Here is an 18572-nt window from a genome sequence, read left to right on the forward strand (position 1 = left end):
AAAGTTGTAGATAAGCAGCCCAACGGAATCGAACATTATACAAAAGAAAACGGGAATCGATTTGACAGTTCTCTCGTAAAAAGTAAAAGTAAAATTACTATTATACACTATTAAAAGAAGAACTTTTAATGACAGTGTTTTTTTTTTTTTTTTACATATTTAAAGATGATTTTAAATAATTTTTTAAGCGAACTTTGTGAAAAGTTGAAATTATATATGGCGGTTCTTAAAAATTATCTTAAAAAAATTATCATTTTAAAAGGATTTGCAGGCAAATAAATGTCTTAAAATGTCTTTTTTTTAAAATGAAAATTTTAAGATAATTTTTTCAAAAACTGTCTTAGAATGTTTACAATCTAAGACGATTGTCTTAAAATATCTTTTTTTTTTAAAAGAAATAAGATTGACCTGACATATGAAAACAAGGGAAGCAGTTGCAATCAACAATATCTAATCCAATTAAATGTTAGCATCAAATTTCACCAAAAATGAACTTTAGCACTGATTAAGATCCAAAATTGTTAGTGTTCACAAATTAAGACCTTCAAAAATTCTTCTATAAGGCTCCAGATCCATGAGCACTGCCCTCAAAAACAAAAGAAACATAATAAAATTGACTCACAAAAATAAACACACATCTTAATGTTGACAACTTTGTAGAGAAAGACCCTAAGTAAAAGAGAGCATTGTAAGGAAATAAAAACAGGAGAGAATGTAAAGAAATAGATATTCATTGTCGCTGTCATGGATGATAGAGCTTCGTCATGCTTCACTTCCAGAAAAACTTTCGACGATTTCCTTCTCCTCATTTTCTTTTCTTCCCTTCTTCTCTTCACAACCAAAACGATCGCCGAATCGAAGAGCAGACACCATCACTCCTTGTGTCTCCTTTCCCTAATTGCCCTCTCTCCTGCTCATATCCTGTCACGCTAGCATGGTGAATCGCTGCGACGATGGTGTTACTGTGATTCTTTTTCCTTTCCTATCTCACGCGTTTCTCTCACACACTATGACGACGATGTTCATAACTAGAACGGTACCCACCATCGTGCCGCCACGACATGGCTTTCCTCCCTCTCCTGCGTTCTAGCATAGCACCACAGAGCCACGTGGAAACGACATCATTTTGTTGTCGAGTTTCTCTAAAACTTCAACGCTCTTCTTTGGAAACCCTTCGTTGTTGTTGTTTTGAGTAGTGGTGGAGGTGTTGTTGTTGTCGCTTCTACAAGATTTGGATTCTTCGATCTATGAGATTCAAATCGATGTCGACGCCTTTGGTTGTTGTTGTTGTCTTTATTGTTTGGAGGGTGGGGTGGATGAAATTATGCGGAGAATCTTGAAGAAGCACATTTGGACCTTAGAATAGCCACGACATGAGGAAGCCATTGATGTTGAACAAATGAAGAGAAAGTCTAAGGTTTTTCTTCTTCAACGGAAGTGAAAGGTCATGTGAGTATAAGTGAGTAAGCCAAAAGCACTTGTCTTTTCAAAGAATTTTGGAACTGTCTTCGATTTTCTTCTTTAACGTTATTTTTTAAAAAAACATCGTTGTAATTTCATTGATAATTACAAATATACCACCAAAATTTTAACGACGACAATTTTATCAAAATTGTCGTCGAATCACCGTCGTTGAAGCTTGCTTTTTTAGTAGTGATACCTAAGTGTATGAAAAATCTATTTGTAAACTTTAATCAAGTCATGCATTGAGTTTATAGAATTTCACAAACTTTTTTTTGGTTATATTCAACTGGATTAAAGGCTCTAACAAAATGAGGTGTATGTTAAGTAAAAAAATCAAATTAAAAGGTATTAATTAATTTATGATTTTTAATAAGTTTGAAGCAATAGGACAAAAGTTTGAGAAATTGAGGTGTTGTATACCTTTGCTTTAGCTCTTTCCTTCTAGACACATTAAGGAGTGTTTAATGTTTTGTTTTGCAACCGAAAGTCACATCATTGGACACCATAGTCAATTTTGGGGTTAAAGGGATAGTAGACCTTGCCGTTGGAGGGGTTTTCTACGAATATTACCTCATTATCCACATTTACAAGTCACTATAGATTTTTCATATTTACTATATTTTATTCTCTCATCTAATTGACTGATGACAGCTCTTCTAAAGATTTCGCGTAAACGGAATATTTTGTAAGAAACAATAACGAGATCTACCCTCTTGCTTATTAAACTTGATTTCTTTAAGTAGAAAATTAGGCCAATTCGTGTTTACTTGCGCACTTGGTACATGTTTGCCACAAATAGACTAATGTCGTTAAACTAAAATACCTTTATTAATTGGATAAGTAATTGGATTGGTCGTTGTTCTGAAACTAAAAGTTGTTCAACCTCAAAAATAAGAAATTTGGTTTAGAAGTCCAAACCATCAAAATCATTTATTATTATCAAAGGAGTTGGTAAAAGGAAACATTTACGTAATAAGATTTACCAAAGGTTAGAAGGTTAGTTGAGAAGAAGATGCAAGATGGCTTTGAATGTTTGCGTCCATAATTATTCTACTGATGTCTTAACGTGCAAAGAACTATTATAGTAGAATATTTACGAATAATTTCGTAGCGTCTTTTTTTTAACAGAATATTTGCATAAGCAAATTAACTTGAGAGATTGATCAGCTTGTACTTCATTCTACTAAAGTGAATTTAGTCATTGAAACAAATTATTCAGTGCTTGTAAAACATTAAACATTATTTTCTTTAGGATGGTTTTGTTTTCATACTAGATACCAGATGAAATTTAAAAATAAATCGAGTCAGTAGAATCTATTTAACAAAATCTCAGACAACTTTATAGTTAGCTGCTGCAAAACCCAAATACCAGTTTCTGTAAACGTTTCAAACCGAGTTTATATATTAATCCCGACTTCTGAGATATCTTTACTGGAAGTTTATCAAAGCAAAAAATAATTATTATGACTTTGGGTCAGGGGTTTGAGTCAGACCAACATATTAAATAAAAATTCCTAATCATTATTGTGAAAAATAAAGATTGTAAATCTAAATCATGTAACTATATATACATAAAACTTTCCAAAAGTATAGTTAATTAGTATTCACATTACTACTTTAAATCATAGAGAATTTTATTGATTATTTTCATTTTTCACATTGATTGAATCACACTTAATATATTTTAATATATTTTAGGTCTGTTTGATTTGTTAAAATCATGATACTGCACAAGACAAAAAGAATAACAATAAACAAAGATACAAGTTCCAAGATAATTTTCTTATCATGTACATTATTTGACAAATAATTAACAATACAAATAAAATAATATAAAATTTATTAAAATATTTTTTTAATATTTTATCTTATACAATTTATATTAAATTCAATGTATTTACCAAAATAAAAATGTGTGTGAAAGACAGAGAAAAGTATTAGAATAAAAAATCTAATGTTTCCTTATTAAAATGATTATGTAAGTTATTTACTATTTTTTTATTATTTAATAAATAAAAATAGGGTTAATACTATTTTTTTATTATTTAATAAATAAAAATAGGGTTAAATATGTCTTTTAATACAAAAAATTATCCGATGAAAAGAGGTCAAGTTAATTTATTTATTTTTTATTATTGAAAGCAAGATATCACAATTGACAGTCATGAAATTAATCTTAAAAATAGAATACTAATTAAAACCATATTTGAGGAAATCATATTGAAAACCATCACCCTGCCTCCAGTACTCCTTCAAATGAAAGGTTTGGGGAAACATGAAAATTTATCATTCAAGTTCCCGTTTCGATGGGATGAAGAAACTTGGTTTACATACGCGGAAACAATGATGTACAATTTATATAACTAACTTCCTACGCTAAGATACGGTCGGAGTTCCCCCGAAAAAAATTTACGGCCGAGGGACAAAAAATGGCACCTATACATACATCTACATCTTAGTGATTGATTCTACATTTTTTCTTTATTCTAATTCTACAAAGTATAGGTAGTAACAGCATTTTATTAGTGATTCAACTGGAGATAAGGATAATTGAGGAAATCAATCACACGCAAGTCAATAACCGCTTCCCAGGTTTGATCGAACAGCTTGTATTCCGAATGGGTTGAATGTTTAAATGAATGCAGCAACTTCTTGTGTTGTCACACATGCAGCTAATCCTTCGAACGATAACTTGTCATCAAACTTCCAGACACTCCTGTTTGAGATACACAAAAATTAGTGTATCCCTCATTGCCAAACAATTTGCAAGAAAGGAAATAAACTATGCGATAACCCTCATTGTCCCAACCCAATGCATTCAAAAGGAAACAACAAAGTGTCAGAAATTAATCAAAAGTATTATAATATCAACGATCTCTGAATAAGTCAAAAAATGGACCTCCACTTTGGAAGGAAAAAAAAAACAAGGAAAGAAAAGCCATAACATGCTAACCTCCCGATCTTAAAGCAAGCAGGCCAAAACATAGTCCAAAAATATCAGGTAGTTGGCCGTGTCATTGTAGATAAACCTCGTCCCACCGGAATAACACCTGGATAAACATCATCTGCTACTTCCTCTTCTAACGGAGCTGCAAAAGATAGTAAAATTACTTTAGTAACCTTTTATTAGATAATTTGTACTTGAAAATGAGATATATTTCTTTCTTCCAAAATGATGTGGTAAAATAGTGTTTTAGACTATTTATCAGCACTCAACATATACCCAAATCCACAGAAGCCTGGACATAGTTGACTGGTTTACTTCAGACACATCACTTATCAGTTCTGAAGAGAAGATCTGTCTGTGTTACCTATGGGACATGTTTAATGTAATCGCAGTTCAAAATTTCAAGTTCTGAAAGGAAGAAATTGTGTTGATGCCCTATGTAGCGCATCAGAGCTTAAGGCCAGATTGGGATCCCATTTCTCACTTGTTATGTTCGGAATATTCTTGTTTCACTTCTAAGTTTGAAATATTCTTTCGAAAATAAAATTTTAATACTCAAAGTCAAACCTAGAAATTGAAACAATTGTCAAAGCTACTGCCCAAATTAGGAAAAGATGAAAGATTTAAGTTTCAAAATTCCTTGGAGAAATTAGCAAAGGAAGATCCAATATTAGCCATTGGTTATATTACTACACCTGCTATTTCTTGTGCAGCCTGAGCACCAGCAATTCCAATGCATGAATATAAAGAATTCTCATCCACTTTCAACTGTTCATATGCACGGTATATATCCTCAATAGTGGCAACTTCATATAGAAATGTTAGATCCTTGATACATGATATGTCCTGGATCACACAATCAACATTAATTTAGAAGCAAGAATGACAAGATTAGAAGCATACCAGAAAACTTTACAAGTCTAAGTTTGGCAGGACTAAAAATCTTAAACCTATTTTGTTTTGCAACAAAATAAAAACTTGAATATCTCACTTCAAGATTCGGATATTTCTATCTCACCTTCCTTGGAACAGAAGAAGCTTGTAAATGAGCTAATAATCCTAACCAGTAGGCATTTGACTTAATTTCAGCTTCATGTCTCATAAGAAGGGTCCGTTTAGCCTACATTAGAGAAAAGCACCAAAGGAATGATCAAATTTTTAAATGCATAGCAAATAGCGAGAAAATCTAAGCCGTATTTGGAAATAAAATGAGGGCACCATGTGCATTTTAACCAGAAAGGTATTTACTAAACCATCACGGAGAAACACAATCGGAAGCTGAAGAATCAGTTCATACTTCATATGAAGAGAGAACAAAAGAATAAAATTAATCAAATTTAAACACTGTTACTGTATACGTTTAGCAGAAAAACTGTCTACAAGTGCTGCCCACTAAATTGTAATGTAGAAACAAGTCAAGCATTTCAATAACTAACCCTGTCCAATTCCCTCTCAGTAATTTTATTGCTATGCAGGCCTCTAAGAACATTCTTGCATGCATCAACAGCTTTGTGGACCTGCAAATCAATTTGATCTGAAATTTTTGAACAGAAGGAAACTAGCAGCAAAAATAAGAGTGCACGTTACAAGAATGGAGCTCACACCTTGCTTGGAGTTGATGTCACAGAGATCACATACCATCCTAGTTTAAGCCTATCAAACAAGTTTAATTCAAATGACACGTCATATGTTAACCCCAGAGAATCTCTGACAGATGTGAAGAGCCTGTACAGAAACGTGTAATCAGATTTCAGACTTAAAAAACAATTGAAATAACACTTGTTTATTTACTATACTCCTAGATATTTTTAAGATTTCAGCCCAAAAGTACCGGGTTGGCATGTTTTCAGTATGTAGATGATCAGGCTAGTCTAAGCCTAGAAGTGAGCAGTGTCTAAAATTTCTGCCTATAAAGCAGGACTCGGACACCGGGACATAGCTTATGTCCAAATATTGGACAAATGTGTATACACACACTCTAGTATTTCAGCTTGCGCATAGCACACAATAAATAAATACTTTTAAATATATAAATTATATTATAACTAAAATTCATAATATAAATATTTTTAACATATAAATTATATTTTAGATTTATGATAAATAATTGATATTGTGATACAATATTATAGACAATTATTAATTTCGTTTAAAAAAATTGAAATTCAATTTAAAACTAAAGATGTTGAAAATGATAGAATGAAATATATAAGTTGAGAAGAATCCCTAAAAGTGCTCCAGTTGAAGAAAAATCCTAAAAACACTCTAATTGAAGAATGAAAGCTAAAAATACTCTTGTTCAAGATAGCTATTCTAATTTATATGAAGAGAATATTATAAATCAACATGACAAAAACATAAACTGAGAATTAAGATTTATATAATTCACATTCTTAAAACAAAATTGTTTAGCTTTACAGTTTTCATATTATGATGAACCTTACAGATAGAATACTAAGAGGGATCATTTCACAATGCAACCTTTACCCAACAATAATCCCAAGGTAAGATGAATCATATCTCTTAAGAGTTAAAACATCTAGTTAAGTCCTATGAAAATGACCCTTAGAAAAAGATGCTATGAGCCTCGAAATATTTATAAGTTGACTTTTTTATATTATTTTTTTTATAAGTGTCTAAGCAGTGTTTAGCCAAGAGTAGGTGTCAGCTCACTCTCTTGACTCATGTCCAAGCCATGTTAGAGAGATGTCCAAGCTGTGTCAAACAGGTGTCCGAGCCAGAAAACAATTATTTTTAATTACAACAAAGTGGAGGGGTGTCCGACACTCCTACATGTCATTCTATGGAGGTGTCCATGCTTCCTAACTTTCTTCACCAAGCTAACTACAGGTGAGTGCTGAGTAGAAAGAGGTACCTAGAATTTATGATCTCAGAAAGCAGTCCCATTGTTATACCAAAGAAAAGAGGATGACCACAAAGGCTCTTCTGCAAACCTTGTGTCTGTTGTGCATTAGATTTTGACTGATCATCTGCACAAGCCATTTCCAGCATTTAGCAATTAACAGTAATTCTGAAAAAATAATTTTTGAAACACATAGTAGGATATGATGCCACAAGAAATAAATAAAATCAACAAAGTCCACCATTGATTGTTGATGCATTATTAATTGACTCTAACAAGTCTACTCCATCAACGGTAAAACCCCAACGGTTTGGCGCTGGTCCGGCTATATAAGCACATGCCCTCTCATCAGTGTCCTTTAAAAATACCTGCAAAAAAGGCAAAAGTAGATGACCATGTCACAAGCCTAGTTCATTGATGTATTGCCACTAATTCTGAAAGTACAGAAAAAACAAATTTGACTATGCAACTAAAAATTATAATGCCAAGTTCTCACAAAACAACTTATGCATAAAGGTAATTTATGCTTAGCTTCTCACTTCTTGAAACTGCAAATCAGATGGAGATGGTCGAAATAAGGGTGGGTTGAATTCTTTCTCTCTTTCGTGATTTCTTGCGGCCTGAGCTGTGCCAAGGTAATCAAGAATGCAAGATTCAATGTCCTCCTCAGTAAAGTCACCTACAATGCATACCTGAAGAACATGAAAAAAAAAATTAGTGTTTGAATGAAATGGTAAAAAAACTATCAATTTAACAAATTAATGATAACAGACCTCCATGTTATCACCAAAAAATTGATTCATCACTGCATCCTTAACAGATTGCAGGGTTAAATTTTCCAGTGATTTTGGTGTAGGCTCAATAAACCGCTCATCTCCATCCAACATTGCTACCATGAGTTTGTGAGCAGTTGAGCGTTCCAAGCTCTTGGGGATGGACCGGTAATATGACAGATACAATTGCCTTGCTCTATCGAAAGCATCATCAACCCAGACACTATGCTGCATAACAGAAACATCACAAGAAATGCAACAGAGCAGAGATGTAATTGAGTACATAAATGCAGTAATACGACCAGGAATTATATATTATATAAGCAACATATGTGGTTAAGAAAAGGCTTAATAGTTATCAAAGGAAAGATGTTTACCTCAAGCACCATGTGAAGCAATTGAAAGGCTGCACGCATCCCATTGTCTCTTAAAGTAAAACGGAACTCCATAGATATGAATTCCTCTGTAGATTCCAAGGAGCAATTTATCAGGTGATTTACACAGAAAAGTTCCACCTGGTATCATGAAATACAAGATATTCATTAAATGTAAGTGTAGATCAGTTTTAAGATACTGAAATTATCTGTGTTTAGATGAAATATTCACATCCATGAGAAGAAGTACAAATAATAGAATTTATAGGGGTGGAAAAAAAATATGCAGAGTTCTCCAGACATTAAGTGCATTAGCCACCAAATTTTCACAACATATAAAGAATGATCTAATCTGTGCATTCAGTACCAGACAAAGAACAATCAGTGTTGACAGGAGGACATTTCTCCCATAATTATGCACTGCAATATAAAGATGGCCTTTTTAACGTTTGCCAATTGCCATGCACTTATATCAATCTGTATATCATATTAACATTCAGAAAACTGCTTGATATATGCACACTATACAATTGTGCTTAAAATTTGGTGTGTATTTGAATGAAAAGTTTCTACTTTGCATCTTGGAATAGGCATTTCTACAATATTATTTAACCATGAATAAGTCTTTCAGTACTTTAATTGAAAGAACTGAAAGAGGTATTACATAATCATGTTATCCTAGCCCATCTCAGCAACAGATGCAAGCATTACAAGGTCTACTAAGATGCTAACCATGGTCTCTCTTGCTCCCCCAATTTAATAACAACTAAGCTAGTTTAGAGGGAAAAAAGTTTAAAAGAAGAATAGAATCAATTAGTTAAGAAAATATTAACAAATAATTCCATAAGCTTCAAAGTGCCAAGTACAGAAGAATGCATGCAACTCTATTGTGAGTCAATGGAAAATAGAAACATCTGCCAAGTACCTGCTCCCTTGAGAAGTTGCCAACACGACCTCCCTCACTTAGTGTCCTAACACCCACAATCACAGATCCTCTTGACTCGGGACTCTCAGCTGCTCGTCCACCACCAACAATCAGCCGCATCACACCACTTTGTGTTTCAGTTTTTGATATCTGTCAACCATAAAATGCATTATAAGTTCAAGAAAACTGATGCATCTTCTTTCGTGGTGCAAGTCGTGAACTTGTATGCCAATCTCAGATTGCGTTTGTGAAATCAGCTAGAAATTGAATGGCAGTACAAACATAATAGGAAACTGAAAATTGAGTTTTTGACAATTTCTGTCTCCTTACAATCCATGATTACAGAAAAGAAGAAAACGAAGCAGTAGTAGAGTACTAGAGTTAGGAATCCATGCAGACCGAGTCACTAATTTTAAACACTTATGGTCTGCTTGGTAAGAAGGAAAGAAATAGGGCAAATAGAAATAGAAAAAGTGAATAGAAATAGGAGAGAAATAAAGTACAAATTAAAGGTGTTTGGTTGAAGAAAAGTAGAGAAGAAATAAGGAAAAGATAACTAGGAGAGTAGAAATAGGTAGTGAAACCCACTTACTTTTTAATTCTCTCATTACTATTTATATCACATACCAAACAAACCCAATATCCATGACCCCTATTTCCACCCCCACCCCCCTATTTCCAAACAACCAAGCAGAACCTTAATGCTGAATGCAGCACAATGACATAGCAAAGGAAAATAAGGTACTAATATCATGAGAATCTCAATATAAATTCCCATAGAATACCTTATAATTAACAGGAATTCCATTTGAAAGACGGCGCCGTGAGATCCCAGTTTCCTCATCATGAAGCTTTGTAGCATCTGTTTCAGGATTTACAGGAATAAAGGCCGGCTTGCGCAGCTTTTTCAACTCTTCTAGCTTTGTTGATTGTATCAGCTCTTTTGGCACCTCAAGCTGTATACATACATAAGCAATTAATTAGCTGAACAACAATCATGACTAGACAGACGAATTGGCTCTCATCACTAGAATTCACTGTCTATATATAATGAATCCAATTTAAATCAGTGGTAGACTCATATCATAGCACATGAAAAATATAGATGCCATTCTAGGGAACAAAACAACTTTTGAATGTAATCAAATATCAAATACATCGACAAGTCATCAGTCACTAGGTGAAAATCAATTCTTCTAAAGCCAAATTAGGATCAACTAACAAGGAATTAAGCTGAAGGAAGAAATACCTCAGGCTCTGGCTGAATAGGTTCATCCAATCCAGCTTTGATAGCATCCGTAATTTCAATTGATGATATCTTGAATTCTGTTTCACCAGCTCCCTCAATGTGAACTTTTTTTGGAACACAAGCAACAATTGCTGCAGGAAGTGGTGCAGTAGGCTTTGCAAATTCAGCTATAAATTCTAACACCTTGGCACCAACAGAATTGACCTGTACCAGAAGACATTTTAAGTAAATGACTAGAAGGTACCAGTTATATTTTTATAACTTGCAACAAATTTTTTCCTAAGATGACTTTTAAACATATTAAATTTAATTTAAAATATAACATAAAATATTTAGTACATTTTGTTTAGTTTGTCAATAAAAATTGAGAAAATGACACAACAAATGAATAAAATACCAGAAATATAACATGATAAAGGAACATTTAAAAACAACTTAAAAATTCTTAAAGTAAAATCAATACAGTTGACAATGATGTAATAGTATCCTAAATATTTTCTTTAACTAGGACACTAATGAGCTACAAGAAAACAATCTAAGATAGAACGAAAGAAACTAAAACCTCATCTTTAGCATGGAAAGAATGCGCAAATCATTATGCAAAGGGAAAAATAATCAATCTCTCTTGTCAGGATATTAAAAAATTAACTTGTTGCAAAGAGATATCTTCACAAAACTTCACATCAGCTCATGCCTCAAACAGAGACTTCTAAAGTTCTACCTACAAGTTGTCATGATAATAAAAAAGATCCAGCAACAGCAAAAAGGGAGGGGGTTTTATATGTAATTTAGCAATCTGCACAAGGTCCAATGGCATCACTGAAATTACCTCCTCAAGGGTAACTGTCCCAGCAACAGCAAGTAAACTTTCATGCCCTTGCCTCTGGTCCATAACTTTATGTCCAAGAGCATCACTTTCCATGATAAAATCCAAGTTATCAACAGAAGATACATTATCAATCATGGCTGCTAGGTGTTCACTATCTTTCAGAAGGGCATCTAAATAACGAGTTAATTCACCCTGGGTAACCCCAAACTCTTTAAGTCTCCGAACCTGTATCACACAAATTTACATTACATTAGACTCTTGTCATAGAAAGAATTAAGTAAAGGTAGGCTATCATTCAAGCTATTTGAAACCTTAAATAATATTGTTTTTGTTATGCAACCCAAGACCCAAAAGGATCCTAGGAACATTAGTAAATCATAAGAGTAAAAGAAAAAAAATCAAAAACTTCATGTTAAGTAATTGTCATATAGTTGAGTCATTTTATATCTTCTATGTTAAACAAAGGAATAAAAACCAGCAATTGAAATATAAACAAAATGGATCTTAAAATAACTAACTGAAACAACCAATGGAAAGAAAAATACAAAATAGCTCTATTGCAAACAATCAAAGCACAGCAGAAGAAACAAACCTCTTGAACAGCAACTCTAATTGCATTTTGCCAATTCTTTGGTTCTGCAGTTATGGTAAGAGTGGTCACAGTGCATCCTTCCCTTCCAGAGTCACTGTGATCCAATTCGACCGAAGTGAACGGTGGATTTGAACTCTGTAAATTTCAGGCACCAGTAAACATTTAAATGCAAAGGGATGGACAATCCATGAAAATACCAACTGAAAAGGGATTTATATTGGGAAATTTGAGTATGTGTGACTAAAAAATGAAATCCACAAAATGGAATCGCATGTTATCTCTGTCAAAACCTTGGGCATACTTTATAGAAAACTGGGTATAATTACTGGAAAACTTAGGACCTGTTTTGTTAGAAGAAACATTTTCTATTTCCATTTCTTGTTTTCAATAAAAATTCTAATAAAATGTTATATCATTTTCACGTCTTTTTCAATTATCAAATATTTATACAAGAAATGGGGAAAACAACAAAATCACATAATGAATGCCAAATGAATTCCTACAGTAATCATAAAAAAGACAGGATCGAGAAATAGAACTGATGCAGATACAAAGAATTTCAACTCACCTTATATCTTGTATTAATTCGAAAATGAAGAGCAGACAAAAATATTCTTTTCATCAAGACCTGGCGCAAGTCTCTGTATGTTTGAACCTTATTCACTGGAATCTGCAAAACATATCAAAAAGATAATTAATAGAGGGAACATAAATTTTATAATATTTAAAAGCATATTAATAAAACTCTAAAGAGGAGATATGTAAAGAAAAAAGTATGGAAGAAGAAAAGCGAGGATCATTATGGTAAATTTATAATATCTAAAAGAATATCAATAAAACACTAGTGCCAACCACAAAAGTGTCATAGCCAATTCTAAGATAAACCTTTTGTGGTGCTCAGTGAGTTTGAATCCCTTCATCCATTAAAAAAAGGCCCAGAGCTTCTAAGCCAGTTTTGTGGGGCTGAGTTACACCAAAGCACAAATTCCATGATAAACCTTTTTTTATGAATGAAGGGATTCTAACTCTAGAATCCTTCTGATGCAAGAATAAAGAAGGTTGCAAATCATAAAAACCTCCCTAAAAAATGAGTAGGCAATGGCAGAATGGGCTGACCAAACAGGGATTTCATAACTATTCAGATTAGGGATTTGCTAGAAGCAGAAAATGATGCAACATTGCAACAAAGTTGTTGAAGCAGCAAAAGGCCAATCTGCCCCACATTGCGGCTATAGCATGGCAAAGTTTTCCTCTATAACTATTCTAGTGAGGGCCTGACAATGTTTAAAACCAGGAAAGCTTTAGTGACATAAGGACATAGGCATGACAGGCCCAGCTTGCATTGAATTCCACCTTGTCTCTAAAGCTTATTGCTCAACACTAAAGTACACTCTAATTATCATTAGACCAAGACAACATCTACTAGACAAGTTTTATGAATATGATAATAGTTAATTTCAATTGTTCATTAGACCAGTAGACCTTGATATGAACAACTGAACAAGTAAATCACATATTTGTGTCCTTTCATGTGTTATGCCCAACATCCTCTATTGACCATTTCTCCACCACAAAAGGTCTCCAACTTTTATCAACTCCCAAAAATGTAATCACATGCAAATAATAATTAACAAAAAAGGCAAAGAAATGGTAATTTTTGGGGGAAGACAGAAATTATATTTGCATAAGCAACTGCAAAAATCTACAGTATAAGTTGGACTCAAGAATGAGAAAACACAAAATTCAACCTCTTCATACCTTGCAGAACATATTAATTGAAAAATTTTGAAGTAACTCATGTTGAAATATTTGTGGTGGCTTCAAATCAGCACCACTCCCAGGAAGTGACCAATTATGCTTCACAGGAGGACGAACAGCTTGCCTTTCCTTATTGAATACTTTTGATTGATCCGTTGCATTGGCTGATCTTTCAATAGAATTTCCACCCAAACCAACAGAAAGCTTAGGAACGAGAAAACTAGCCATTGCACCAAATGCACTTGGAGTGGCTACAGAACCTTTCTCATTGTCTGCACCAGTTTGTCCAAAAACTGCCTGTGTGACAAGTATAAGATTCTTAAATATTGTAACAATGATCATAACGAAACCTAATAATTTGCAAACATAGGACATACTTCAATATGGTAAACAGTCTTTGATATGTTATCAATATCCCCCACAATGTACAAGGTAGCATTTGCAGGGAAATACCAACGCTCATGAAACTTCCTTATTTTATCAGCATCCCACTTCTTTATCTGTTCTTCTAAGCCAATGGGAAACCTTTTGCTCAGCTTATTTTCAGAATGCAGATGCTGTAACAACTGCAATTACAGAGAAATTAAAAGCAATGCAAATAGGAAACAATAAAATTGAGTCAATATTATTCAGAACACAAAGTTGACAGCTTGAATTTCCAAGAGATATTCTGTTCCTCACCTGGCAATCAACTCGATACTCTATTGTATTCATCATTTGAAGCTCCGATAGTATGGCACGCCGTTCTTTTTCAATTCTAGAAGCAAGAAACTTTGGGTGGAAAGCTATCTGCAAGCATCAATAACAATAAGTTGTGAGTAAATGCCAACCTAGAAGTACCATATCCATATTTACTCTACTGTGCCCAGTCAAGTAGAGTCAAAACCAAAGCATAAGACCTAGATCAGATGAAACACCACCTTAAAGCAAATATATATATATATATATATATATGCATTTGTACAAAAGTGGAAGAGGCTTATATAGCAATGGCATGAAATAAAGCAAAGTCCAATAAAGCATACCTCATTCAAGGCATCTAGAACAAATGGAAGTAAATCACCATCAGAATCCTGACAAACAACACCCATTAATAATAAACATCATCGATAAAATATTAAACAATTCAATAGGATTTAACGCATATATACATATATTGGAAATAAGACATACATGTGCACTTTCAAATTGTCTTAGATGATCAGTCCTAGCAACAATTAAGCCGTACAGTATATGAATCCCAGTAGCAAGAATTTTAGCACATAATAAGCATAGTAAACATGACTATCAGATTTCTACCTTTATAATTGTTGGAAAACTGCCTTAATTGCAGTTCACCCCTACCCTGCCTTAACTGCAGCCTCTTTAGGGGCTGCCTTAATTGAAGCCTCATGGCCACGTCAACTAGAGATATGGCTTAAGTAGAGCTTATAAAGCTTGGGCAATCCCCACCTTATCAGCCAGTTTTGCAGGGTTGAGTTAAGTCCTAAGCCTAAATTCTAAGAATAATCTTCACTCTTCCATTTCATTTTCTCTCTCTCTCTCTCTCTCAGGAGAAGTTTCTTTCTTAGAAATAGAGCCTAATTCTGTCTCTATTCCCTAATGGATTTTTACTCTAAATATCATGTTGAATCTCTTTTAAAGAATACTATTCCTTAGCGTAGACATGGATTTACCTTCACATGTCACAAATTTTAAGTGCTAGCACATTGATACTATTAACATTAGGAGTATTCATGACAATTTCTTCTCACAACTTAAGTAAAAGAAAAATTACATTGTAAGTCAAATACTGTGCTGTTCAAAATATGAATTAATCATATTCATTATAATGCCAATAATTTCGACATATTGCTTGGACATAGGTACATTTACCCTATTCTCATATGCTTAATTTAAATTAATAATTAGTAACATAACAAAGTTGGAAAACATCCAAAATCCTAAATGAAAAATATCAAAGAACTAATATTTGAATACATCACAACAAACTGCACGCCAAATGGCCCATACCTTGGTGCTCGTAGGAGCATGGATGTGAAACACTGTATGGTGGAAATCAGTATAAGCATTTGAACGGGCTCCTGTTCCCAAAAGCTTCTCACGTTTTTTACTTCCTAGGAAAGCAACATGTTCAATCATATGTGCAATTCCTTGCTCGTCCTCCTCCTCATCTATTGATCCTGCATGAACTTCCAAATGTGCTTCGAACCTAAAATTAAATCAGTTGATATTAAGTAATTAGCAACAACAAGCACATTCTAGAGAAACTGCAGTGCATACATGTGCACACAGCCCATTTTGAACTTGTTATCATCGGTATATTGCAGCAAAACAATGTTTAAAAGAGAAAACATAAAACTATATGACATTTGACTGTATCGATTTTATTAGACAATTTTCTAGAAGTAATGTGATTGAAAACTAAATTATCCACTTCAAAGTGTTGATGTTATACATACATTTAAACTCAGAACACTATTCAAAGACACATTTTAAAACAAATGCATTTATTTCACAATTAAAAATTATGAACTGCTAACATAGCATTCCTGCAGAAACAACTACTGATGAACAAGAGAGTAAGGCACTGACGTGAGGTGCCTCAAGCAAGTAAACACCATGTGTGTGCATTCGAGATATCAAAATATCTTTCTTCTTATCCGTGAATTTGATCATTAATAGGGTATAGTAACAAAGTCAAGGATGACAAATCAGCAAATCCACATCGAAACTAATCCTAGTTTTGGAATGGATTCATAAAAATGGTTAAAAAATCACCTTGTTGGTGGAACTTTATTTGGCAAAATGAGATAACGCAACCCATTTTTGAGTTGACCTCGATGCAACTTAGGGTGAGATGGAAGTTCAGAACTTAGAAAGCCCTCTATCTGCTCTAGTTCAGAATCATATACAGTTAAATCTTGTTTTTCAGCAAGACCGTCTGGCCAGGTTGTACTTGCTGCATGTGGCTCATCTGGACCAACAGTTGCACGTGGAATCTGAACCTGCAGAAAATACATCATATTAAGCATCATAAGCAATGAAGAAAAAAACATATGATAGTGATAGTGTCCTCCAGCTTATTAAAATGAAGTTTGAGAGAAAACTTACGGGAGAACGGTTGAGTTTATTGTTAGATAGGCGGAAAGAGGATTTATCGAGAAAAGCTCCAGGGACAAATGTTGAAAGATTGGAACGGCGTTTCCTCGCAAGACAGCAGCAAGAGGCACAGCTATGCTGCGGCAACAAAAACGAGGGTTCACCAACGACGAAAGCGTGGCCGCCGCGAGACTTGTTCCTTCGCAATAATCCCAATCCGCCGCCACAAACAGCCTTATGCCTCCTTCTTTCACTAAAGAGAAACTCGAAGAATAGAATTAGCTAGCTACAGTAAAGGTTCGAATTTGACAGTCGAAGAAGAGAGAGAGAGAGAGAGAGAGAGAGAGAGAGAGAGTAATACCTTGGAAGAGAAGAAGATAGGAAGAAACGGTTGTTGCTGCGCAATCGAGTGTGAAAACGAGCAGAGGAGAATACGGCGGGAGGATGGCGCGGGAAGGCGAGGCCAGTTCCCACGACGGAGAGAGAGGTTGAAGTTGAAGTTGAAGTCGAAGCAGCCATAGGCATAGGCATAGTAACTAACTAACTCCTTAGCCTGAACCGCAGAACAGAACAGATAGAGAGGGTAATACGGTGGTTATATAGACACCGCCACCCCCACACAGAGAAGGAAAGAGACGCAGGCAGCCTCTCGATTTTCAGATTTTTCTTTCACTTCGGCATCCTCTCATTTCCATTTGTGTAGTTTACAAATGTCACGTGTAAACTAAACACAGCCTAACGCTATATAAATATATAAGCAAATCAAAATATCAAATACTCCTTTTTTATTTTTTTTATTTTTTCGTTTCCAAGATATCTTTTTATTACTACTATTTGACATTTATTTTCAATTAATTTCCCAGTTTTCTTTTTTCGAGTCCTTCAATTCAAAACCGCATTGAAATATCAAAATTGTAAGACTTGGGAAAATGAATTTAATGTTTGTCTGGTTTACTTTGCAAATGGAGCTTTTGTAAACTAAGTTTGCTTGATGATTAAGTATGATTTATGATTTTTTTATTTGTTTTTTATCTCTACAAATAAAATAAAAAATAAGTTTTGTGAAAAATAAAATCTTTTAAAAGAATTAAAATGTGTGCTTTAGCATTAGAAAATAGAAAGTGTATGAATAACTTAATTTTCAACTATAAATCAAACAAGTCATTAATTCTCATTTAATCAAAAAGCTTAATCCGTTTTTACAAATTAATTTACATATACTTGTTTATCTACATGCATAACCCACATCACAATACCTGCGGGTTATGGTGAATCCAAATGCAAACTTTATTTTTACTAAATATTGGATTTTTATAAATTCTGTTTCTAACTAAATTATATCAGTCTTTGGTTTCAATTTTTACTCACATTATTATTTCTCATCTCATCCATCTCTAATTTACTTTTTATAATTTAAATGAATTAACTTACCAACATCACAAAAGAAGATCAATTATGTTTTAAAAAATTACAACTCATTTAAAAACGAGCCAAACCATCCCATTTTATTTTTAACTGATAGTAGGACAAGAAAGTTCAACCCTCTTTATTTACTATAACAATACAACTATTATTTGCATTCGTGATAACCTATACACACCTAGTATGTTTAACCTTGAATAATATCCCTCACCGAATAGCGCAGTGGTTCATTGTTTCGTCAAACATTTTATTCTTGCTTCATTCATCAGGTCAA

The 18572-nt window shown here is 33.7% G+C and overlaps 1 protein-coding gene across 1 annotated transcript; it reads right to left on the bottom strand.

Moving 5' to 3' along the window:
• Nucleotides 1-3728: 3728 nt before the first annotated feature.
• On the bottom strand, nucleotides 3729-17606 carry LOC100809828 (stromal processing peptidase, chloroplastic). Its single transcript, XM_003537690.5, has 25 exons — nucleotides 17238-17606; nucleotides 16889-17129; nucleotides 16556-16782; nucleotides 15788-15986; nucleotides 14800-14847; nucleotides 14456-14563; nucleotides 14152-14340; nucleotides 13775-14071; nucleotides 12585-12686; nucleotides 12017-12151; nucleotides 11425-11649; nucleotides 10596-10799; nucleotides 10132-10302; nucleotides 9347-9496; nucleotides 8425-8562; nucleotides 8048-8275; nucleotides 7814-7966; nucleotides 7516-7642; nucleotides 7287-7401; nucleotides 6016-6136; nucleotides 5848-5928; nucleotides 5430-5531; nucleotides 5107-5257; nucleotides 4418-4553; nucleotides 3729-4180 (listed from the first exon to the last, which is right to left on the bottom strand). Exons 1-24 carry the CDS (start codon nucleotides 17405-17407, stop codon nucleotides 4462-4464), a joined length of 3774 nt encoding a protein of 1257 aa, XP_003537738.1. The 5' UTR covers nucleotides 17408-17606; the 3' UTR covers nucleotides 3729-4180; nucleotides 4418-4461.
• Between the last annotated feature and the right edge of the window lie 966 nt (nucleotides 17607-18572).

The sequence above is a fragment of the Glycine max genome, chromosome 11, assembly GCF_000004515.6.
Source record: "Glycine max cultivar Williams 82 chromosome 11, Glycine_max_v4.0, whole genome shotgun sequence".
Lineage (NCBI taxonomy): Eukaryota > Viridiplantae > Streptophyta > Magnoliopsida > Fabales > Fabaceae > Glycine > Glycine max.